At 53.6% G+C, this 22,729-nt stretch overlaps 3 protein-coding genes across 3 annotated transcripts; all 3 read right to left on the reverse strand.

The window, feature by feature from the left end:
• Nucleotides 1–1,671: 1,671 nt before the first annotated feature.
• On the reverse strand, nucleotides 1,672–10,437 carry LOC128976382 (general transcription factor 3C polypeptide 5-like). The gene is made up of 11 exons (XM_054393627.1): nucleotides 10,288–10,437; nucleotides 9,692–9,914; nucleotides 9,268–9,466; nucleotides 8,332–8,527; nucleotides 7,894–7,998; nucleotides 6,730–6,844; nucleotides 5,910–5,990; nucleotides 4,561–4,658; nucleotides 3,951–4,033; nucleotides 3,062–3,204; nucleotides 1,672–1,947 (listed from the first exon to the last, which is right to left on the reverse strand). The coding sequence occupies exons 1-11, from the start codon at nucleotides 10,435–10,437 to the stop codon at nucleotides 1,790–1,792; spliced, it is 1,551 nt and encodes a 516-aa protein (XP_054249602.1). The 3' UTR covers nucleotides 1,672–1,789.
• A 1,035-nt stretch (nucleotides 10,438–11,472) lies between these two features.
• CEL (carboxyl ester lipase) lies at nucleotides 11,473–16,998 on the reverse strand. The gene is made up of 11 exons (XM_054393255.1): nucleotides 16,933–16,998; nucleotides 16,047–16,197; nucleotides 15,218–15,340; nucleotides 14,682–14,879; nucleotides 14,457–14,587; nucleotides 13,935–14,042; nucleotides 13,567–13,684; nucleotides 13,279–13,465; nucleotides 12,548–12,751; nucleotides 12,166–12,363; nucleotides 11,473–11,665 (listed from the first exon to the last, which is right to left on the reverse strand). The coding sequence occupies exons 1-11, from the start codon at nucleotides 16,996–16,998 to the stop codon at nucleotides 11,473–11,475; spliced, it is 1,677 nt and encodes a 558-aa protein (XP_054249230.1).
• A 3,791-nt stretch (nucleotides 16,999–20,789) lies between these two features.
• LOC128976139 (general transcription factor 3C polypeptide 5-like) lies at nucleotides 20,790–22,470 on the reverse strand. The gene is made up of 4 exons (XM_054393256.1): nucleotides 22,332–22,470; nucleotides 21,838–22,289; nucleotides 21,242–21,464; nucleotides 20,790–21,016 (listed from the first exon to the last, which is right to left on the reverse strand). The coding sequence occupies exons 1-4, from the start codon at nucleotides 22,468–22,470 to the stop codon at nucleotides 20,790–20,792; spliced, it is 1,041 nt and encodes a 346-aa protein (XP_054249231.1).
• Nucleotides 22,471–22,729: the final 259 nt, after the last annotated feature.

Below are 22,729 nucleotides of genomic sequence, written 5' to 3' on the forward strand. Positions count from 1 at the left end.
ACACCACCACCCATCTCTTGCCTGTCCCGCCCTCGGGAGAAGTCATCGACACCCCAGGCTGGGAGGTGAGCTGGAAAGGATGGAGGCCTGCTTGGAGCCCCTTGATGGAGCAGGTGCCTCGTGCTCTCAACTGGAAGCCTGGGTGGCCTCACTCCTCTCCCCCATCCAGCCCCTCCTCCAGCTGGATTTGGATGGCCACGTTCAAACCTGCACCAAAGATCCGGCGCCAGCGTCTCTCTCTCTCTCTTCTGCCGTGGGGGGAAGCTGTGCGCCGTGCCCCCAGTGCTGCCAGCCTGAGGAGGAGGAGAGCAAATTTCTGTCCTGACTTGTGTAAATAGAGACTTCCGGGTCCTGTGAGGAGAGCTCAGGGTGCTCCCAGCTCCTACCACCCCCTGACCCACAGAAAAGTGCCACTCACCTTGGGCTTTAACCAGACTTTCTCAAACACTGACCATGGGAGAAGCAGCAATGAGGACTCTTTTTTTTTTATATATAAAACAAAGTTTACTGATTTTTTTTTTTCTTTTCAATATTTATTGGTTGTAAATAGAGAGATGAACTTGTACATTTTACTAATCCAGCCTCCTCATGCCCTGCAGCCCAGTCCCTCTCCTCTCCCTACCCTGCTTATTTAAGGCTGCTGGGAGGGATGTTGGCGGCAGCAGCATTGCTCTGTTGCGCTGCTGGGGTGCAGACCCCACTGGCCATCCCCTCCCTTGTTTCCCTACCACTAGTTGCTCAAGCAGGGGCAGAGATGGTCATTTTAATCACTGTAGGAAACACTAACTGAAGGGGGACCTCTTTTGTTTTTTGTTCCTGGCTCTCTTTCTCTTTTTGAAGCTCTATCCTTCCACCCTCTTCCCTGGTTCCTGTCTGCCCGTGCTGCTGGGCAGGTTCAGCACCTTCCCCAGCCTCAGGAGAGGGGCCTGTGGATGCAGCAACACTGCAAGGCCATGCTCAGCAGGCTGGGGCTGGGCTGCAGACCCCTGGCATCAGGTGGGAAGAGGCTGCTTGGGTGTGAGCGTGGCTGGCACTGAGCTGTCCCAGCCCCCTGCCCCCTCGCCCAGCACTGCACATGATGGGAGCCCCCTGGCTCCCTGACGCAGGGGCAGCCTCCTGCCTCCCACCCTGCCCAAAGCCCAGCCCTTGGGCACCAGCATCCTGGGGCCTTCCCTCTGCTCTGTGCCTGCCAGCTCCAGGCCCCTGCTGCCCCCCCTCCCCTCCCACCAGTGTCCCCAGCAGCTCAGTGGCACTGGAGGGACTGGCTGTACCATATGTATTTTGTACCACTTCAATGAAGGAGCACACTGCCTGGTGTGACTTGTACACAGCACTGTAATTAGTCTTTGCAATAAAATACTGATGCTCAAATTGCTCTGCCCCAAGGCAGGGCTTGTCCTGGCCTCCTTCCCCAAAATGCTAGCATGGTCCTGGAGAAAGAGGGGATCTGACTGCAGCCAAGGTGAGAGATTTGGGAAGGCAGCTTTTCATTTCTGGTGTCTTGCCAGGGCAATTTCTCCTCTGTTCTGGTGCATTACCAGTTGGTTTGGATTCTGGGCATGCTCTTGGGAGTTTGTTGAGGGTGCCTAGGGGCATTTTAGCCAGCAGTGATGTAGGCAATGGCTCCCTACCATCAGGAATCATGCCTGTCAGCAGTGCAGAGAGGTTGTTGTCATCTTAGTGCAAGTTCTGCTTTCCCACACCCTGGGCATGGTGGCTGAAGCCTCAACTCTCAAGGAACAAGAGTAGAGATGAATCTGTTCCACAGCTGCCAGACTGCTCACCAAGTTCATACATAGTCCAGAATCTCTGTCTCCATTTCATTTTCACTCCCATCAGAAGGCTTGAAGTCCTCTTCCTCCTCCTCTTCATCATCCTCATCCTCTCCAGACTCATATGCCAGCTGCTCTTTGCCATCTTCACTGCTTGTTGTAGTTGAGAAAAGAGCTAAATTGGGAAGAAAGAGACTTTGCTACAAATGCCTCCAGGTTCCACTGAGGGAGGCATCAGAGTTCATAACCCATGTGAGAGGAAGGCAGCAGCCAGAGGGGCACAGCTAACGTTGCACATCTAATAGAGTTTGATCAAGCCCAAAGCAATCTCTTCTATTCCAGGAGAGCAGCAGAACAGGAGAGCTGCAGGGCTGTGCCTCCTCTCCTAGCCAATGCTGAGCCAGTTCCCTGAGATACTGCTTTGGTCCAGCAGCACACAAAAATTGTTTCCTCACTTCTTGGTCAATGAAGAACATCAACAAATAGTAAAATGCTCCAAACAAATCCATCAGGAAGAATTAAGATCTTGATTCTCACTGGGCAAAGCCCTTTAAAACCTGAAGGTTGTGATACTGGGAAGATGAACCAAAAAACCTTTAGTCCCAGCCATTGCTAATCCCAACCCACGTTCATGCTGCAGGACAACAGCCTCAGCTGCTCACACACTCATGAGCTACACCAAGTGCAGCATAAAGGGAAGGCAAATAGTACCTGAATAGTACCTCCAGTAGCTAAAGGGGGCCTACAAGAAAACTGGGGAGGGACTTTTTACAAGGGTTTGTAGTGATAGGATGGGAGGGAACAGATTGAAGCTTGACGAGGGGAGATTTAGACGAGATTAGGAACAAATTCTTGACAGGGAGGGTAGGGAGACACTGGAACAGGTTGCCCAGGGAGATTGTGGATGCCCTCTCCCTGGAGGTGTTGAAGGCCAGGTTGCATGAGGCCTTCAGCAACCTGGGCTGGTGGGAGGTGTTCCTGCCCATGGCAGGGGGGGTGGGAACTGGCTGATCTTTAAGGTCCCTTCCAACCCAAACCATTCTATGATTCTATAATTCAGACTTGAGGTGGCCCTGGGCAGCCTGATCCAGTTGGAGGTGTCCCTGCTGACTGCAGGGGGATTGGACAAGATGACCTTGGAGGCTCCCTTCCACCCCAATGCAAGCTGTGTGATTCTATGAAGTACAGGAGTTTGACTGCCCCAGTGCTGGCTGCAACAGCCTTACTCAGCCCATGAGGGCTCAACACCATCAGGTAAGGTAAATGCTGATGCTGAGATGCATCCTTACCAGGCCTGGTGGATCTGATGATCTGCTTTATCATCAGGGACATGGTGTCCCGCAGCTCGTCGCTGGTCTTGGGCAGGCACCACCCGTCCCGCTCCGTGCACTCCGCCTCAGTGCCGTCATTCCGATGGATGATCTTCTGGAGGCTGAGAAAGCAGCAGAAGGGAAGGAATGCTTACACATCTTCTACATACTGGGCTTCAAATGAGAGCAGTTTACTCCCCTGAGGTGGAACAGCATGGTTGGTAACTGCCATGGGGGGAAGGAAGTTCCCACGTGAAAAGTTTGTTCCATCTTTATTCTGAGTCACAGAATCGTTTAGGCTGGAAAAGACTGAACAAGCTTGAGTCCAACCATTAACCCAACACTACTACGTCTGCTGCTAAACCATGTCCCTCAGCACCACATCTACACAGCTCTGAAATCCCTCCAGGGATGGGGACTCCACCACTCCCCTCAGCAGCCTCTTTGCACACCCTTTGGGTGCAGAAATTGTTCATGTCCAACCTAAACCCTTCCTGGCACAACTTGAGACTCTTTCCTCTCGTCCTGTCACTTGCTACTTGGGAAAAGAGACCAACACACCTGGCTCCAACCTCCTTTCATGGAGTTGTGGAGAGCAAGGAGCTCTCCCCTCAGCCTCCTCCAGACTAAACACCCCCATCTCCCTCAGCTGTTCCTCACCAGCCTTGTTCTCTAGACCCTTCCCCAGCTTGGTTGCCCTTCCCTGATTGTGCTCCAGCCCCTAAATGTCTTCATTGTAGTGAGGGGAAGAAGCTAAACACCTCTTAAATATCTGGTGAAGGAGTGAGAGGGGAATGGCCTGGATCTAAACAAGATCCAGGCTTTGAACTCTAGCTCTGACAGCAGCCTCAGCTGCCAAGGGCAGTACCTGTCCACGTTGAGGTCACAGAGCTGGTAGAACATCTGCCGGTACGGGGGCAAGGCTCCTTCTCGGAAAATGTAGATAGATTCCTGAGGGGAGGAAAGCAGGGAAGGACTCATGAGCATTACAGCTCTGGCATAACTGGAAAGCACTTCAGTGGGCTGGTTCAAGAAGGCACTTCCAACACTACTGAGTCCCAGGACATGGGCGTTCACATGGCAAAGGATAAAGCTGAATGAGGAAGGCAGCACAATTCCATAGAATCACAGAATGCCTCAGGCTGGAAGGGACCTCAGTGCTCACCTGCTTCAACCTCTCAGCAGGGACACCTCTCAACTAGACTCAGCTGCTCCAGGCCTCATCCAGCCTGGCCTTGAACACCCCTCATCACCTCTAAGGTTAGGGCTAAGGATAACAATCCCATGGGGTAGTATGGAAGGAACACACTCAGTGCACAGCAGGGAAGTGCGGTAGTGATACGGACAACCAGCAGCTTCCCAGGTACACCTGAGAGCATCAGCTCACCCACAGCTGTCCCCTTAATGACTGTCTGAAGAGGGACCCCACTTTTTCAGTCAGGTATTTGAAGATTCTGGTAAAAGGGAGGATTGCTCACCTTCAGTTTGTACCTGCTGGAGGGAGGCTTCTTTGCCCCGGCTGCAGCAGCCGTGCCCAGCCCCTGCTTCAGGTCATGAACACTGACTGTGTGACTTACTGAAAGACACAAAAGGAGAGTCCTAACCAGGCCTCTTCCACTCTGCTGCTGCCCTGGTTTGGCTGGGAGAGAATCCCAGGCCAGCCATGGTCTGCAGGCCATCAGCAGTGTTGAGCTAGCCAGGAGCTTAAGCTGGGATGGGGCAAAACGCAGGGCAGCTGCCCTGAGCTGGCTGCAGGTGTGCCCTGTCCCAGCAGCATCATGCTCAGTATAAAAGGGGCAGTTTGCTGAGAGATGGGGGCTGCTCCTGCTTCTCCCCTTCCCTTCCTCTGTCTCCCCCCATCCCTGGAGGGTTTTGCTCATCAGCCTGCTGCTGAGGACTGCTTTCCTGCTTCTTGTGAGCAGCAAACATTCACTGGGCTGAATGTAACTTTAGACACTTTTAATTTCCATTAGTATTAACAATTGGTTTGCTGCTTCACTAAATCCATTTTCATTTCACCCCATCCTTTCCCTGATTCCCTTTCCCAGCTGGGGAGGGTGTGATAAAACAACTGCTACAGTTTAGGCCAGGGCAGGAGATGAATTAAGGACAGCTGGTCAGCAAAACCCAAAGCAACCCAGCAACTGAACATGTGCTGCTCCTTCTTCAGAGGTTTTCAGCCAGCCACAGGAAAAGGGATGAGGCTGGTGGCTTTTTCTCCATTTTTCTGTCACTTGAATCTTTTCTACTCTCCCTTGACAAGGAAAATAACTCTTCCCTTACTCTGCACACTGAAGTGAATACTGAGGTCCCAGTGCTGCTTGCTCTCTTCTGCCTGCTACTAGCAGCTGTGGCTCAGCCAGACATGCCCCAGAGACTCACAGAATCATTTTGGTGGGAAAAGACCTCTAAGATTATTGAGCCCAACCGTTCCCTAACTCTACCATGTCTGAGCCTAAACCATGCCCCTCAGCACCACACCTCTGCTCCTTACCAACACCTCCAGGGATGGGGATTTGACCACCTCCCTGGGGAGCCCCTGCCAGTCTTTGAGAACCCTTTCAGTGAGGAATTTTCTTCTAATGTCCAACCTAAGCCTCCCCTGGGGGGCAACTTGAGAACATTTCCTCTTGTTACTAGTGAGGAGAAGCCAAGCCCCACCTCACTATAACCACCTCTCACAGCACCTCCCAGCAGGAGACTCTTCTACTGGCTCAACAGCACCACCATACTCTAACCAGCTCCGGTTTGGGCTCAGCTGCAACACAGAAGACCTTTTCACATCCAGAAGAGCCAAGCAGCCCTTCTGCTGGGCTGTGTTTCCTACCTTGCTTCTTGACAGTGATGGGCAGGCTGTAGTTATAGGTGCTGCGTTTTGCTTTCACAGGCATATCATTAGGGGCATAACCTAGAGGGGAAAAAAGAAAACCACTGATGAGCTGAGGGTGAGCTCCCTGCACAATATCCCTGGCTCAGTAACAAGTGCTGAAAGGCTGGGTGGCCTTTGGGGTATGTTGAGTTTAGCAAGATGGGGAGAGGAGAAGCATCAGACCAACAAAACCCTTGAATATGGGAAGAGGGAGATGTGATTGCACTGAGGATGCAGCTCTGTCACAGAGATATTAGATGAGCTCAGAAAGTCCTTTCCCTCAGCAAAACCAGAGCAAGAGAGCCCTGTTGACTTGTGTCTCAAGGTCTGAGACCTCACATCAGGAAGGGATGTTGAGTTTCTTGAGGAAAAGCCTCCATGGAAGGAACAGAATCTACTGCTCAGTGTCTACCCTGAGCAAGAGGGAAGATCATGGTCTGGGTTGGAAGGGACCTCTGAGGGTCATCTAGTCCAATCCCCTCTGCAGTAAGCAGGGACACCCTCAAGATGGTCTCCTCCATCCACTTGGGCTTTGAAGACATGGAGGAGGGAAGTCAGCCAGCTGACTCCATGAGTCTGGAATGTGCCAGATGAGGAAAGAGTGCACACTATGACATAAAGTATTAAAGGAGCTTAAGGAAGAACCACAGCAAGCAATGAGCTTAGAAAGTGTCACCTTCATCAGGACAAAGGAGTCTGAAAAACAAGTAAGAAGAGAAGCACTACCATCATTAACCAGAAAGCAGAGAGAGCATCTCTGTGGGTTGGGTCCTTTTACCATATTTCATTCCACAGCGAATTCTGAAGTCCAGAACTTGGTAAATCTTTGCTTCAGGGTCTTTTCTGGGGTCATAGCCAAACCTAACCCACAAGCTTCTCCAAGGACCTGTTAACTTCACAAACACAGGAGGGAAGATGGTTACAAAATCCCAGTACTGTTACAGAGGCTCTTGAGTTCTTAGGTGATTCTAATGTTTCCCCTTTTTGCCCAAGGATGATTTCTTTCAGCGGCTCTTTCCATGTTTTTTTCCATGTTTTTATATCCTGAAACTCAGGCAATCAATGCAACAAAACACAAACATTTGTGTGCTTGTACAAACTAAAACACAAGGAAAATTCTGCTTGCAGGGGGACAGCTGATGTGAGTGCCTGCCTGAAGTGAACTGATGATAAGAACCACTGGAGTAAACAGTTCCTGAAGCTTCCATGGCTTCAAGTTCTGTTCAAAAGCAAAGTTCTCCTTTCCTTTTTCTCTTTATACACCATTAACCTTAGGTTCTCAGTGGTAGGACCAGGAATCATAGAAGCATAGGGGTTGGAAGGGACCTCCAGAGATCATCCAGGCCAAAAGCAAAGTTCTCCTTCCCTTTTTCTCTTTATACACCATTAATCTTAGGTTCTCAGTGGTAGGACCAGGAATCATAGAAGTTAGGGGTTGGAAGGGACCTCCAGAGATCATCCAGGCCAACCCCCCTGACAGAGCAGGATCACCCAACGCAGGTCACACAGAAACACATCCAGGTTGGCTTTGAAGTCTCCAGAGGAGACTCCACAACCTCTCTGGACAGCCTGCTCCAGGGCTCCAGCACCCTCATAGTAAAATGTTTCTCCTTCTGTTGAGGTGGAACCTCCTGGGTTCTAGAGCCTATATCCATTACTCCTTGTCCTGTTACTGGGTGCCACTGAAAAGAGCCTGTCCCCTTTCTCCTGACATCCACCCCTCAGATATTTATAGACATTCATCAGATCCCCTCTCAGCCTTCTCTTCTCCAGACTAAACAGTGCCAGTTCCCTCAGGCTGTCTTCACAGGAGAAATGTTCAAGTCCCTTACTCGTCCTTGTCGGACCTTCTCCAGTAGACCCCTGTCTGTCTTCAACTGGAGAACCCAACCCAGCTGATGCTCCCCTGCAGCCTTCAGACAGGCACAAGGGACAAACTCACCATGTAATAGGCCAAGTATGGCAGCAGAAGCTTCAGCTTGTCTGGGTGGACACTGATACTGGCTTTTACTGCATTCCGCGACCAGACAGGACGGACTTCAAAGAGCTGAAATAGCACAGGAAGAGTGAGAAGTGGATTAGCAACGGCAGGGCAGCTTCCCACCTGGGCTGTCTTCTGCACCAGGGGTTTGAGCCCTTCATGTCATCTGGGGTGGTCATCTAAGAACTCATGGCACAAAAAGGAACTCGATGCGAGTTGGCTTCAAGGGAAGCTTCAGGTCTGGACTTGCACAAGAGTGACAGTGGCACCTAGTGACACTTGCTGCACCAGTCACAACCAGCAACAACTTTAGGGGAAGCCAGAGGCAGTGGCTGCACGTAGCTTTTCTCTGCACAGCAAGCTACAGTGCAGTGGCGAGCTCAGGACTAAGGCACCTACCTTTCTCAGCTCTTCCTCCACCTTTTTATCCACAGGATTGGTGCATACCTTCTTCCAGGTCTGCACAGCAGCATCCAGGGGTTTAGTTGGGATTTCTTCATCATCAAAGTTAACAAAGATAGCATTGTGTGGGCGCCTGGCCCTGCTGAGGCCAATCAGGTTCTCACCAGACACCTGTGGGTTGTTATATCCCTCTCTAGGAAAAAGAGAAAGAAGCTGCTGCACACAAGAACCAGGAGCTTTCACTGAAACATGTGAAAATGAAGTTTGTGCTCCAGATTCTGGAAGAGAAAGGACTCTGCTGTAGTTACTGCAGCTCACAGGGAGTGCAGAGACAATGCAGCTAAGATGATTTTGAACTCTGTTTAAAGTGCCAATGAAGAACAAGGGAAGATGCTTCTGAGGGAGAACTCACAGATTGTTCTGGAAAAAAACACCAGGGGCCAAGAAGGAGCAGGTCTGGTCACAGGAACACTTGGCATCCACTCCTGCACACTCTCCCCTCAGCTCCAGCCCACTGGCAGCATGCACAAAGCTGAGCTCACTGCGTCCCAGCCTGTCTGTAGTGTCCTGGTGGGGGGCAGTCATCCTCTCCACACCTCCAGGTCCTCACACCTGGCCAGTCCTCAACTGGTCCTTTACTGAGGTTTTTTCAAGCATGCCTGCCTCTGTTGTGTGCCAAATCAGGAGGTATAAGAGAACAGGGCAGAAGGTGAAATGCATGAAGAATGTATTTAGTGCTGCTCTGATGCTTCAACAGGACAGATCCTGTAACACTGAAGTCAGAATGGATTGGAGGCACCTTCAAGGGATGGAAAAGGAAATGTCAACTTGAAGACTTGTCTGTTAGACTTATATAGCAAACAAAAAACGTTTCCCTACTCCTTCCTTCCAGAACCAAGAGCTATTTAGTAGCTAAAGAGACGTGGCACTGACCGGTGCTGAATATCTGGCCGATAAAAATAGTCAACAGGAGTGTCCAGACGTGAGAAAATGGGTGGTGGGATGTAGAGAGGTAACTCTCTGTTGAAGAACTCTTCCTTCTCTGGTTTGAGCATCAGGACTTTGTCATACATGGAGGTTTGCTTGCCATGGGGACCAGAGTGCATCGCCAGGTACTGGAAATCAGACATTCCTGAGAGGAACAGAAGTGAAGTCACTGTGTGGCTCATGGGGAATACATCCACACTTCTCACAACACTCAGCTTCCAGGAGCAGGAGCCTGAGAAGGTTATGCAAAGCTTTCTACAGCAAGGAGACTTGATTGTCCTTCTAGTCCTCAATTTTTAGAGGGAAACATTTCCCTTTCCCAACAGACAAATTCACCTTTAAGCCACGTGGCCACCAAGCCAAACATTACCTTGAAATTTGTAAACGGTGGTGACAGTCCCAAGAATTTCCATTTCAAACTCAACTTCTGGCTGCATTTGTTCTTCAGTGTCCAACTGCTTCTTTTTCTTTGTCCTCCTCCTCACCTTGAGCAGCATGGTGGAGGTGGGGAAGCGATTGGCACATACGGGATGGCAGTAAGGGTCCTTGGGGCGAAAATACAGCTCCAGCCTTTTGGCAGGGTCGGCATAGATCTGTCGGCAAGGGAAGCACAGTCTCCACTGGCATCCCTCCTGCACAACCCTTCTGCCCTGGGCTCCATCCCTCCACCTCACGGATATGAATCCCCTCTCATCCAAACCAGCAGCACATCATGGGGACAAGCAGCCGCTCCCACCCTGCCCGACACCTCCAGTCCCCGATCCCGTGGACAGCAGCCCAGGTGAGCGTGGGGGCTGCGTGGGGACGTGCAGGGCCTGAACGGCGCGGGCTGGGAGGGTCCTGCTGCAGCTGCTTCCCTGGCTCCAGCCCCCTCCCCAGGGCCGGGCTCCCCGCTGCACACCACCATGTGCCTGCAAAGCCGCCATCGTCTCACGATCCCTTCGCAGTCCCCGGGGCTCAGCTCACCCGCGACACCCCCTGCTCTCCTCCCAGCGTCTGCAGCATGGCCCCGACGTCCCGCACCAGCCCCGGGTACTCCACGCACACCAATCGCGGCGTGCGGGGCAGCTCCAGCACGGCCGAGCCCCGCTCACCCCATTCCCTCCCCGCCGCCATCGCTGCCCCACTCGGGTCCCTCTCGGCAGTCTTCTCCTGCCCACTCGGGTCCCTCTCGGCAGTCGCCTCCACCCCACTCGGGTCCCTCTCCGCAGTCGCCTCCCCTCCACTCGGGTCCCTCCCGGCAGTCGCCTCCCCTCCACTCGGGTCCCTCTCCGCAGTCGCCTCCCCTCCACTCGGGTCCCTCACGGCAGTCGCCTCCCCGCCACTCGGGTCCCTCTGGGCAGTCGCCTCCCCCCCACTCGGGTCCCTCCCGGCAGTCGCCTCCCCGCCACTCGGGTCCCTCTCCGCAGTCGCCTCCCCTCCCTGGGCCCCTCCCGGTATTCGCCTCCCACACACCCCGCGGGCTGCAGCACAGAGGTTCCGTGGCACAATGGTTCCTACAGCGCCGAAGCAGGGCTGGCCCCTGCGTGGGTCGCTGGATTCCCGTGTAGGTGCAGAGCTGGAGGCTGGTAGATTATCATGGTCCTGGGTTTCAACTAAAAGAGGGAGATTTAGACTGGAGAGAGGGAAGACGTTTTTCTCACACTGAGAATGCTGAGACCCTAGCCCAGGTGGTGCTAAGAGGTGGGAGATGCCCCATCCCTGGAACCATTCCAGCTCAGGTTGTTTGGATCTGTGAGCCACCTGCTCTAGTTGCAGACGTCCCTGCTGACTGCAGGGAGCTTGGATCAGATGAGCTTTAAAGGTCCCTTCCAACCAAACTCTTCTATGCTTCTACGACTGGCCTTCCCTTATGGCTTTCACGCAGGCAAGAAGGGGAAAGAAACCCCAAGCCAAAGGGCTGCCAGAGCAAGCTGAGCCATGGCTCTGTGTTAGCAGCTTCACCAGGACATTGCTGTGCTTTGGGCCAGGGGAACACCCTTTACCTAGAGACTGGATGTCACTTGCTGCCTGACCTTAATGTCAGGGAGAAAATGCCATCGTGGCAAAGACACAGAGAAGCCAGGACCACTTAAGTTGCAAGCAAACTTTTAATGAATTTGGCCTCTCTTTCAGAGGTGATTTTCTTAGCTTCACATCAGGTCCTTCACATCAGGGTGGGGTGATGCCATCAACCAGAGGCAGACGCTGGTAGACTGAGTCCCAGAATTCCACAAACTTGGCTCTCAGGTTCTGCTTCACGGAGTTCTTGCCAATCTTGTTGTTGATTTCCAGGTAGTAAGAGCCCTCTTCACTGTAGGGGGGCCAGTTGACAGGCACCTTGAACTCGCCTTTGTTGGGATTGCTGGGGAAAAGAAGGCAGAGAGGATCAGTTTTGTCACAGCAGCTTGTGGATGCAGCAGGGTTTGTGGTGTATGGCTGGGGGCCCATCTGCCCAAGTGAGGCTTTAAGTGAGTGCAAAGACAGAGTCTGACACTGGGAGAAGCAAGAGCTACAAGTGCCTTGCTGACCTGCAGCCTCCTCCCTTGGTCCACACAACATCATCTCTGGCTGCACACAGGGGCTTATCGCCTGCCTGAACACTAAGATTTGGAAACAAACCTCATCATTAAGTTTAAGCAGAGCACACAAGTTCTGAATGTGCTTCTGCTGTCCCTAGAGGTTCTCTGGACAAGAAGGATCCAGAGCAAATTCTACCAGTGAGAGGCGCAGAGCCAGGCTCACAGCACAAGGACAGACAGAGGATGCTCCCCTTTTGGGGACTGCTCTTGCAAAGTTCCCAGGCAGAAGCAGCAAGGCCAGAGTGCTGCAGGGAGCCCCAAATGTGGAGCTGCCATCACTCACCCTGTCCTAGCAAAGTTGCTCCAATAAGCAATCATGGCCTTTGAGACAGTCCTGTCCTTGGGCCTGTATCCCAAGGGGGTGGTGAAGGGTTTCCCAAACACATACTGCAGGTCATCAGTGTGGTCTGCCCCCATCCAGCTGGGGAAGACAGGCATGCGGGAGGGCTGGGTGAACAAGTAGCTGTAAGTCTTGGCGTTCCTGAGGAGAGGAAAGAGACTTGCTAAGCAGCTGTGAGTGGAGAGCGTGTGCTGAGCACCAAGAAGCCAGCCCCCTTCCAGTTCAGGCCTCTGAACCCCCTCCTCAGACCCTTGTGCTGCAAACGCAGCCTTGTGGGCTGCCCCGCAGGTGGGCTCTGGGCTCCTGTCGGGGCTGAGATGCTCACCGGGCATTCTTCGAGTGCAGATGCAGTGCCATCTGTGTGGGAACCAGGAAGATGTAGTCAGTAGTCAGGTCCACCACTGTCTTCTTCACAGTTGCCTTGCTTGGTTTGTCACCCCAGTCTTGAGTGTAGATGTCGTATGTCAGGTTGGCTCCTGCCTCACCTCTCTCATAAGTTAATCCTTTGATCAGTTCGAAGACCTGATCTCTGAAAGGACAAGTGGGATCAAGTAACGAGAGACTGACAGCTTCAGGTGGGGCAGGGCCCATGGAAACGGACCCCAGCTCCTGTTGACATTCACATCCAAGCCTGTGGTTAACAAGAGTTTGGTGGAGGCAAAGGCAGGGATTCCATTCCAGCTCGTGGCTGTGTGTGCTTCCCAGCTTTCCCAGCAGAACAGCCAGAGGCCAAATTTGCCACAAGCTCTTTTTGTCCACAAAAAGGAATCTTACAGAGTGGGTGCCCAGGATGTCTGGGATGTATCTGCTGTGGACAAAGAGCATCAGGGCTGCCAAGCCTATCACTGGGGCTGAGTTCAGAAGCACCTTAAAGGTATACAAGGAAACTTCCCCACTCGCTGGTCCTTCCTCCTGAGGGTGCTGCCCTTGGTATCCTTATGCCCTAGCAGCCCGGTTTGGAGTGACACTGTGTCAGGTCTAAGTCCTTGGAGTCTGGGGGCTACAGCAAAGCTAAGATTCCTCCTGTCTGGGGTTTTAAGAGCATCCGTTACTCACTTAGTGACTGTCACAAGCGGGCGGTTGATGGCAGGTATGTCCATGCCAGCAAAGAGGTGTCCATCCATGTTATTGACCCCAGCAAGGTAGTCAATGTCAGCAGCGTTGGCAAAGAGATTCTCTGGCAGGTCTGGGAGGAAGTCTCCATCAACAACGGGACTCATGGTAAGGCTGTGAACCACTGGAACTGCAGCAGGAGACAAAACCAGAGTCTGTAAGGAGCTGAGAAAAGGCAGATGTGCAGCCCTGGGCGGGTGGTGGACCACAAAGGTGGCCCCAGGGCCTTACTATCCATGTTCGCCACATCCAGGTGGTAGGCCCTGGTCAGAGCCACGGGGCTGGAGCGACGCAGGCATTGAGCCAGGACGGTGCTGTTGTCTGCGAGGCAGCCAACCTTCTCCCCAATCTGCAGCAGAAGAAAGAGAAACCTCCCAGACACTGTCCTCTCAAGCCAGGCCTCCTCACTGGCTTCACAGAGCCAGAGGTTGGCTTTAACTCAAAAGAGCACATTTGCAAAGCTCTGCCTTGGGCAGCATGGCTCCTACCCAATCCCTTGCTAGTGATGCTCTCCTTTCCAAAGCCCTTGCTAGCTCTGCCCTTCTCTAAGGCAGCCCTTGTTTTGTTCTCCCTTCCCTCAAGCAAGACCCAGAGGGTACCTGTTTAGCTGCGGCAAGAGGGTCGTTTTGGATGGCCCAGCTGCTGAGAGCAGCACCACTCTGGCTGATGGCTCTCCTGAACAGACCTTTGTTCTTTGGGCTCAGCATCTGTGGTGCCAAACACAAGTGAGAAGCTTTCAGGAGCTGCCACACCTGCCCAATCATCTCCTGCCTCGTGCAGCAGTCCCAGGGAAACCACCAGCTCTGGTGCTGTTAACAGGCTCAGCAGTTCAGGTTGAAAGGTGATGCAGTGAGAAGAGGAGCAAAGCAGGGGCAGATGGCAAGGAAATGCCACCTCAGCAGCTGCCCCAAAAGCAGGGGCACATCTGCAGCGGTGGCACTGATGAAACGGAAGGAGGAAGAATGGCTACAAAGCAAAGAGCTTGAGCATCGCTGTCCCTAGCAGGAGAAGATTACTCAGGTGATGAGCGTGGAGGAAAGTGGTGGAGTGCCAAGGGGACTGTCTCTCCCTGGCAGACACAAGAGAAGCAGCTTTGGTGGGATCCAACGAGGACAACACACCTGCAGGGAGACACTGGCACCACCAGCTGACTCCCCAAAGATTGTGATGTTATCTGGGTCACCTCCGAAGGCTTTGATGTTCCTCTTCACCCAGGCAATAGCCATGTGCTGGTCCTTCAGCCCGTAGTTCCCTGAGCAACAGAGAGCACCAAGCGCTGAGCAGGGGCCCAGCAAAGCCCAGAAGAGCTGTGAGAGGCTGCCCTGGAGAGGGAGCAGCTGTGGTACCTGGCATGTTTTCATCTCCAGTGCTCAGGAAGCCCAAGGGCCCCACGCGGTAGCTGATGGTCACCACGATGACGTTGCCCCTCACGGCGAGCTCCTCTCCATCATAGAGGTAGTTATTAAGGATGTTGGGTCCCTGGCTCCCTCCAGCAAGGAAGGCACCACCATAGATCCAGACCATCACTGGCATTTTGGTAGAGACTGAGAGGGAAAGAGGAAAAGCAGCCTGAGCTACAAGCTGCTGCCCACCCATGCCCTGCACCCCCTGGCTGAGCATTGCCCCACCTGGCCACGAGCAGACATGGTGCTGTGCAATAGCCTATGGCCAAGAAGGTCCCCACTGGGCAGAAGAAGCTGAACCTCCCAACAGGCTGTAGCTGAGGGACGTTGGTTGACATGGCTCCCACCTTTCCCTCTGAAAAGCCAGCACCCCTGCACTTGCCCACTATGGCAACACAGCTGCTGAGAGCTGCTCCAGAGCAATCTGTCTACCAAAGGCAACTGAGAATCCCCTGCCCAGCTGTCTGCCCAGCACATACTCTCCTTCCTCCCTTGAGGGATCCAGATGTTCAGGTAGAGACAGTCCTCACTCCCACGGACATCAGTCTGTCTCAGTGTCGACTGCAGGCAACGATCCTTGAACTTCTTTGCCTTCAGTGTTCCTGAGAGGAGAGAGAGAAGGCAGCAGGGCTTAGTTAGAGACATCAATTCCCTTGCTCTCCATCCATCCTCTCCTCCAGCACTCTAATGCAGGGCAGCAAAGCCTCCCCAGCCCGAGGCAGTGACAAAGTGGGACCCTTATCCATGTGAACTAGCTCTGGACACCTAAGGCATGGGCAGAGGAGGTGAAGGTGCCCTGCTTTGGGTTTCTTTTTTTAGGTGGCTACTTGAGTTGCTTGGAAAGAACATTCCAGTGCCTGAGGGGAGCCTTCCAGCTCCTGAAGGGGGCTACAGGAAAGCAGGAGAGGGAGTTTTTAGAAGGGCCTGTGCTGATAGGACAAGGGGCAATGGATAGTATTCAATTTCCCTTCCAAGAGTTGGGGCTGTTCAGCCGGGAGAAGAGAAGGCTCCAAGGGGACCTTAGAGCAGCCTTCCTGAAGGGGGTCTACAAGAAAGCTGGGGAGGGACTGTTTAGGAGGGCAGAGGGGGTTGGAACTGGATGGTCTGGAAGGTCCCTTCCAACTCCAGCCATTCTGTGAATCTATGAGAGACTTAGACTCCGACTCCCCCAGGAGACTCAAGGCTTTTTGTTGGTGCTCTGTAGCAGGCAAAAGCAAGCAACAACATCTTTGGCTTGTCAAGAACAGACTAAATAGAGAGAAGGGAAAATAAAACCCCAGAGCAAAGGATTCAAGAGCTGGACCTTACCTTCCCAGCCAGGATGAGGCTGAGGGTCTTCCAGAGTCTTTGTAGGAGCAGCAAAGGGGATCCCTTTGAAGATGTCGACATAGCCCCCAAAGAGTCCCAACCTTTTGTTCTCACCTTCCACAAAGCCTCCCTCGGTGAGCACCACACCCAGCTGCACATGGTACCATGGAGAAGAGAAAATCCATTGCACAAGTCCTTCCCAGCACGTCCAACCAGCAACCCAACCCCACCGTGGCCACCAAACCCTGTCCCCAGGTGCCACGGCCACACCTTTCTGGAACACCTCCAGGCATGGGGACTCCACCACCTCCCTGGGCAGCCTGTGCCAATCCCTCAGCACTCTTGCAGCCAAGAAATTTTTCCTAATCTCCAACCTAAACCTCCCCTGGCACAACTCAAAGCCATTCCCTCTTGTTCTATCACCTGGTATCAGGCAGAAGAGACCAACCCCACCTCCCTGCAACCTCCTTTCAAGGCGCTGCAGAGAGCAATGAGGTCTCCCCTCAGCCTCCTCCTCTCCACACTAAACACCCCCAGCTCCCTCAGCTGCTCCTCCCCAGCCCTCTTCTCCAGACCCTTCCCCACCTTTCTTGCCCTTCTCTGGACAGGCTCCAGCCCCTCAGCATCCTTCTTGGAGTGAGGGGCCTGAGTCTGACCCCACTAGTCATGCTGTGACCTCACCAGTGCCCAGTATAGGGGCAGGGTCACTTCCCTGCTCCTCCTGGCCACACTCTTGCTGACTCAGCCCAGGATGCCCTTGGCTTTCCTGGCCACCTGAGCACGCTGCTGGCTCATTTTCAGCCAGCTGTCAGCCAGCACTCCCAGGCCTTTCCTGCTGGGCAATCCAAACATCCTGCAAAGCTCCAAGAAGATCTCTTGTACTCACGGATGCTGCCCTTGCTGCCCCGAGGTAGCAGCACAAGGCAAGGCACAGGATCCCCCAGCGAGCCATGGTGTGCACACCTGAGGGTACAGTCCCCAGGTGGAGCCCTGCAGCTTATATAGGCAGGAGGGTGCCTCTGTGTCAATGCCACGACCCAATCTTGGCTCTGAGCTGAAGCAGAGTAACCTCTACACAGCTGTCCTTCAGCAGCCCGAGGTCACCCCTCGGCTGAGGTAAGACTGTGAGAGCCCTGCAGGTGTTAACTCCTGTGAGCTGGAGGCCAACGCTAAGGAAATATCTCAGGCTAACAAAGCTCCAGAGAAGATGAAAAGTGCTGAAGGCTTGAGAAGCTTCCAGAAGCCTCACACAAGTGCAGGAGGCTGAGATCATACGGACCAGAGCTCATCAGAAACCTTGCCCTGGTGACCCCCGGGGGAATGCATCAGGCCCACAAAGCACCAGCAGACCTTCCACCTCTGACTGGCTGCTCACAACCCAGCCAGCAATGGCAGATGGATGAGTGGCCAACATCTGTGCACCCAAAGCTCTGTGCCACTGCCTGCTCCCTTCAGTCCTTCCTGACTGCTGGGGAAGCCAAAACACAATCAAGAGCATCATCTCCTGAAGACAGCAAGCACTGCACCCTGCAGAAGGAAATTATGCCCTGCCAGAAAGTGGTTTGCTGCTGCCTTTGTATCCAGTGAGGCCCAGTGCTGAAGTCATGGCTCAGTAAGTCATTGCCCTTGGAGCAGCAGAAGGGCAGCTTGAGCCTTGGGGATTCCAGCCCCAGAGTGTTCCCCCAGCACCTCCTCAGATACCTTTTCTGTTTACCACATGGCCACCCACCCAGCCAAGGTGCACTTCCCACAGCAGGCTGAGGGAGCTGGGGCTGTTCAGCCTGGAGAAGACAAGACTCCAGGGGCACCTTGCAGCTCTCTGCCAAGAGCTGAAGGGATCCTGCAGGAAGGCTGCAGAGGGACTTGGCATGAGGGTGTCTAGAGACAGGCCAAGGGGGAATGGTTTGAAGCTGAGGCAGAGCAGGGTTAGAGTGGAGCTGAGGCAGAAGTTCTCCAGTAGCAGGGTGGTGAGACTCTGGAACAGGCTGCCCAGGGAGCTTGTGGCTGCCCCTCCCTGAGGGTCTTCAGGGCCACTTTGGAAAAAGCCTTGAGCAGCCAAGTCTCTGCAAAAGCTGAGTAGGGGATCCTTGTGTCTCAAGGTCTGAGACATCTCATCCTGCACAAGATGTAGAGAAGAAGGAGCTGACACTCCCCTGCTCTGCCTCCCAGCAGCCTCAGGCAGGCACAAGGCACAGACTCACCACAGAGTAGGCCAAATATGGCAACAGAAGCTTCAGCTTGTGTGGCTGGACACTGATATTGGCTTGCACTGCATTCTGAGACAGGATGGGCTTCAAAGAGTTGAAATAATGTGGAAACAACCATGGAACTGAACACAGCAGCCTCGATGGCAGCTCCTGAGAGCTGGCAGACAGGCAGGCTTTGGATTTGCCCATCATTATCCTCAGAAATGCAGACAGTGCCCATCCAGCAGCCACACCACTCTGCAGGAGGGCTGCTGGGGAGCTCTGCAGAAGGCACATTGCAAAAGTCATGTTCGCAACAGGGGCACCTCCAAAGAACAGATCCTAGCCCCCAGACTTTGAGTACCTGCCACTCCTGCACCTTCCTGACCTGACATTGGCACACCTTGGCAAATGTTTGGCCCTACCAACATTTCAAGGGAGCTGCAGCTGCTCAGGACTCCCAATGTTCCTGCATTCCTGGCAGAATAAGCCAGCAGAGTCCTGCTCACCTGGCAGATTAGAGAAGAGGAAAACCAAATGTGTGTTTTGCTAAGGGCACAGAGCACAGCTGGTATCCAACTGCAGCGGAACCCAAAGGCCTGGATTTGGGTTCCTGGCTAGTGGCACAGGGCCATATCTCACTCATTACCAAGGTTAAGCAAGAAACACAATCACAAAACCTTCAGAGAAGGTTACAACCACAAACACCACGTTTTGGATGAGGTCTGCATGACACAGCACAGCAGCCAGCCCAGCTCAGGCATAAGGCACATGTCCTTCCCAGCTCTTCCTCCACCTTTTTATCCACGGCTTTGGTGCCAAAGTTCTTCCACGTTTGCTTGGGCTCACTTAATCATCAAACTTCACCAAGATTGTGTTGTGTGGGCCCTCCTGAGGCCAACCAATGCAGCTAAGATAAATGGATTTTATGTGAAGGTGCTGCTGAAGGACAGCAGTGAGAAAAATGAAAGATGCTTCTGTGGGAGAGCTTACAGATTGTTCTGGAAAAAACCACCAGGGGCCAAGAAGGAGCAGGTCTGGTCACAGGAACACTTGGCATCCACTCCTGCACACTCTCCCCTCAGCTCCAGCCCACTGGCAGCATGCACAAAGCTGAGCTCACTGCGTCCCAGCCTGTCTGTAGTGTCCTGGTGGGGGGCAGTCATCCTCTCCACACCTCCAGGTCCTCACACCTGGCCAGTCCTCAACTGGTCCTTTACTGAGGTTTTTTCAAGCATGCCTGCCTCTGTTGTGTGCCAAATCAGGAGGTATAAGAGAACAGGGCAGAAGGTGAAATGCATGAAGAATGTATTTAGTGCTGCTCTGATGCTTCAACAGGACAGATCCTGTAACACTGAAATCAGAACGGATTGGAAAGCTGCAACTAGTGGAGTCCCCCAGGGATCAGTGCTTGGTCTGGTGCTGTTCAACATCTTCATCAATGACATTGATGAGGGGACAGAGTCTGCTCATCAAGTTTGCCTATGACCAAACTGAGAGGCTTGGCTTATATAGCTGAAGGCTGTGCAGCCATCCAGCGAGACTTGGACAGACCGAGAGCTGGGCACAGAGGAACCAAATGAGGTTCAAGGACAAGTGCAGAGTCCTGCATCTGGGGAGGAATAATAAACTGTACCAGTACAGGCTGGGAGGTGATCTGCTGGAGGACAGCCCTGTGGAGAGGGACCTGGGAGTCCTGCTAGGTAACAAGTTCTGCATGGGTCAGCAATGTGCCCTTGCGGCAAAGAAGGCCAATGGGGTCCTGGGATGTATTAAGAAGAGTGTGTCCAGATCAAGGGAGGCTCTCCTCCCACTCTGCTCTGCCCTGTGAGACCTCATCTTGAGTACTGCATTTGGTTTTGGGGTCCCCAGTTTTGGAGGGACAGGGACCTGCTGGAGAGGGTCCAGTGGAGGGCTACAAGGATGGTTAGGGGACTGGAGCACTGCCTGGGGAGGAGAGGCTGAGGGACCTGGGACTTTTTAGTCTGGAAAAGAGAAGACTTAGAGGGGATTTAATAAATGCTTATAAATATCTGAGGGCTGGGGGTCAGGAGGGAGGGGACAGGCTCTGCTCACTTGCTCCCTGTGATACAAGTAGCAATGGATGTAAGCTGCACCACAGGAGGTTCCACCTCAACACAAGAGGGAACTTCTTTACTGTAAGGGTCACATCACTGGAACAGGCTCCCCAGAGAGGTTGTGGAGTCTCCTTCTCTGGAGACTTCCAAGGCCTGTCTGGATGTGTTCCTCTGACCTGAGCTAGATTGTATGGTCCTGCTCTGGCAGCGGGGTTGGACTTGATGATCTGTTTGGGTCTCTTCCAACCCTTGACATCCTGTGAGCCTGTGAACAGGGCAGAAGGTGAAATGCATGAAGAATGTATTTAGTGCTGCTCTGATGCTTCAACAGGACAGATCCTGTAACACTGAAGTCAGAATGGATTGGAGGCACCTTCAAGGGATGGAAAAGGAAATGTCAACTTGAAGACTTGTCTGTTAGACTTATATAGCAAACAAAAAACGTTTCCCTACTCCTTCCTTCCAGAACCAAGAGCTATTTAGTAGCTAAAGAGACGTGGCACTGACCGGTGCTGAATATCTGGCCGATAAAAATAGTCAACAGGAGTGTCCAGACGTGAGAAAATGGGTGGTGGGATGTAGAGAGGTAACTCTCTGTTGAAGAACTCTTCCTTCTCTGGTTTGAGCATCAGGACTTTGTCATACATGGAGGTTTGCTTGCCATGGGGACCAGAGTGCATCGCCAGGTACTGGAAATCAGACATTCCTGAGAGGAACAGAAGTGAAGTCACTGTGTGGCTCATGGGGAATACATCCACACTTCTCACAACACTCAGCTTCCAGGAGCAGGAGCCTGAGAAGGTTATGCAAAGCTTTCTACAGCAAGGAGACTTGATTGTCCTTCTAGTCCTCAATTTTTAGAGGGAAACATTTCCCTTTCCCAACAGACAAATTCACCTTTAAGCCACGTGGCCACCAAGCCAAACATTACCTTGAAATTTGTAAACGGTGGTGACAGTCCCAAGAATTTCCATTTCAAACTCAACTTCTGGCTGCATTTGTTCTTCAGTGTCCAACTGCTTCTTCTTCTTTGTCCTCCTCCTCACCTTGAGCAGCATGGTGGAGGTGGGGAAGCGATTGGCACATACGGGATGGCAGTAAGGGTCCTTGGGGCGAAAATACAGCTCCAGCCTTTTGGCAGGGTCGGCATAGATCTGTCGGCAAGGGAAGCACAGTCTCCACTGGCATCCCTCCTGCACAACCCTTCTGCCCTGGGCTCCATCCCTCCACCTCACGGATATGAATCCCCTCTCATCCAAACCAGCAGCACATCATGGGGACAAGCAGCCGCTCCCACCCTGCCCGACACCTCCAGTCCCCGATCCCGTGGACAGCAGCCCAGGTGAGCGTGGGGGCTGCGTGGGGACGTGCAGGGCCTGAACGGCGCGGGCTGGGAGGGTCCTGCTGCAGCTGCTTCCCTGGCTCCAGCCCCCTCCCCAGGGCCGGGCTCCCCGCTGCACACCACCATGTGCCTGAAAAGCCGCCATCGTCTCACGATCCCTTCGCAGTCCCCGGGGCTCAGCTCACCCGCGACACCCCCTGCTCTCCTCCCAGCGTCTGCAGCATGGCCCCGACGTCCCGCACCAGCCCCGGGTACTCCACGCACACCAATCGCGGCGTGCGGGGCAGCTCCAGCACGGCCGAGCCCCGCTCACCCCATTCCCTCCCCGCCGCCATCGCTGCCCCACTCGGGTCCCTCTCGGCAGTCTTCTCCTGCCCACTCGGGTCCCTCTCGGCAGTCGCCTCCACCCCACTCGGGTCCCTCCCGGCAGTCGCCTCCCCGCCACTCGGGTCCCTCTCCGCAGTCGCCTCCCCTCCACTCGGGTCCCTCTCCGCAGTCGCCTCCCCTCCACTCGGGTCCCTCTCCGCAGTCGCCTCCCCTCCACTCGGGTCCCTCCCGGCAGTCGCCTCCCCCCCACTCGGGTCCCTCCCGGCAGTCGACTGCCCCACTCCCTGCGGTCCCCGGCCCTGAGGTTCCGCTGCTCAAGGGTTGCCACACATCTCCTCGGTGACAACCGAACAGCAGGACTTCAGCAAGGCGAGAGGAGAGGAGGGGCTGAGTTGTTCTGTGTCGTGGAACCACCTCTCAGCCTGCGCAGCCTGGCTGCTGGAGCGGGTGGGACCAGCAGCACCAAGGTGCAAACTAAGATGCTCCTCCATTTTCCTTTCAATGTCTTTTCCTGCTTGTAAAATGATATAAGAGCAGCCATAATGGAGAATAAACTTGTTCTGGATGCTCGCCTGGCCTCTCTGCACCCTCAGGCTATTCCAGGGCACTTTGGCTGCCCAGGAGCTGCAGTGAATGGTCCTACCTAATGTATTTTTAGGGAGGTGTGGGGTTGTTATCCTGTTCAGGCTACACAGCTCTCATACTTTAAAGGGTTGCTCAGTCTGGGGAACCCTCCAGTGCAACCTTAGA

The sequence above is a fragment of the Indicator indicator genome, chromosome 28, assembly GCF_027791375.1.
Source record: "Indicator indicator isolate 239-I01 chromosome 28, UM_Iind_1.1, whole genome shotgun sequence".
Taxonomy (NCBI): Eukaryota; Metazoa; Chordata; class Aves; order Piciformes; family Indicatoridae; genus Indicator; species Indicator indicator.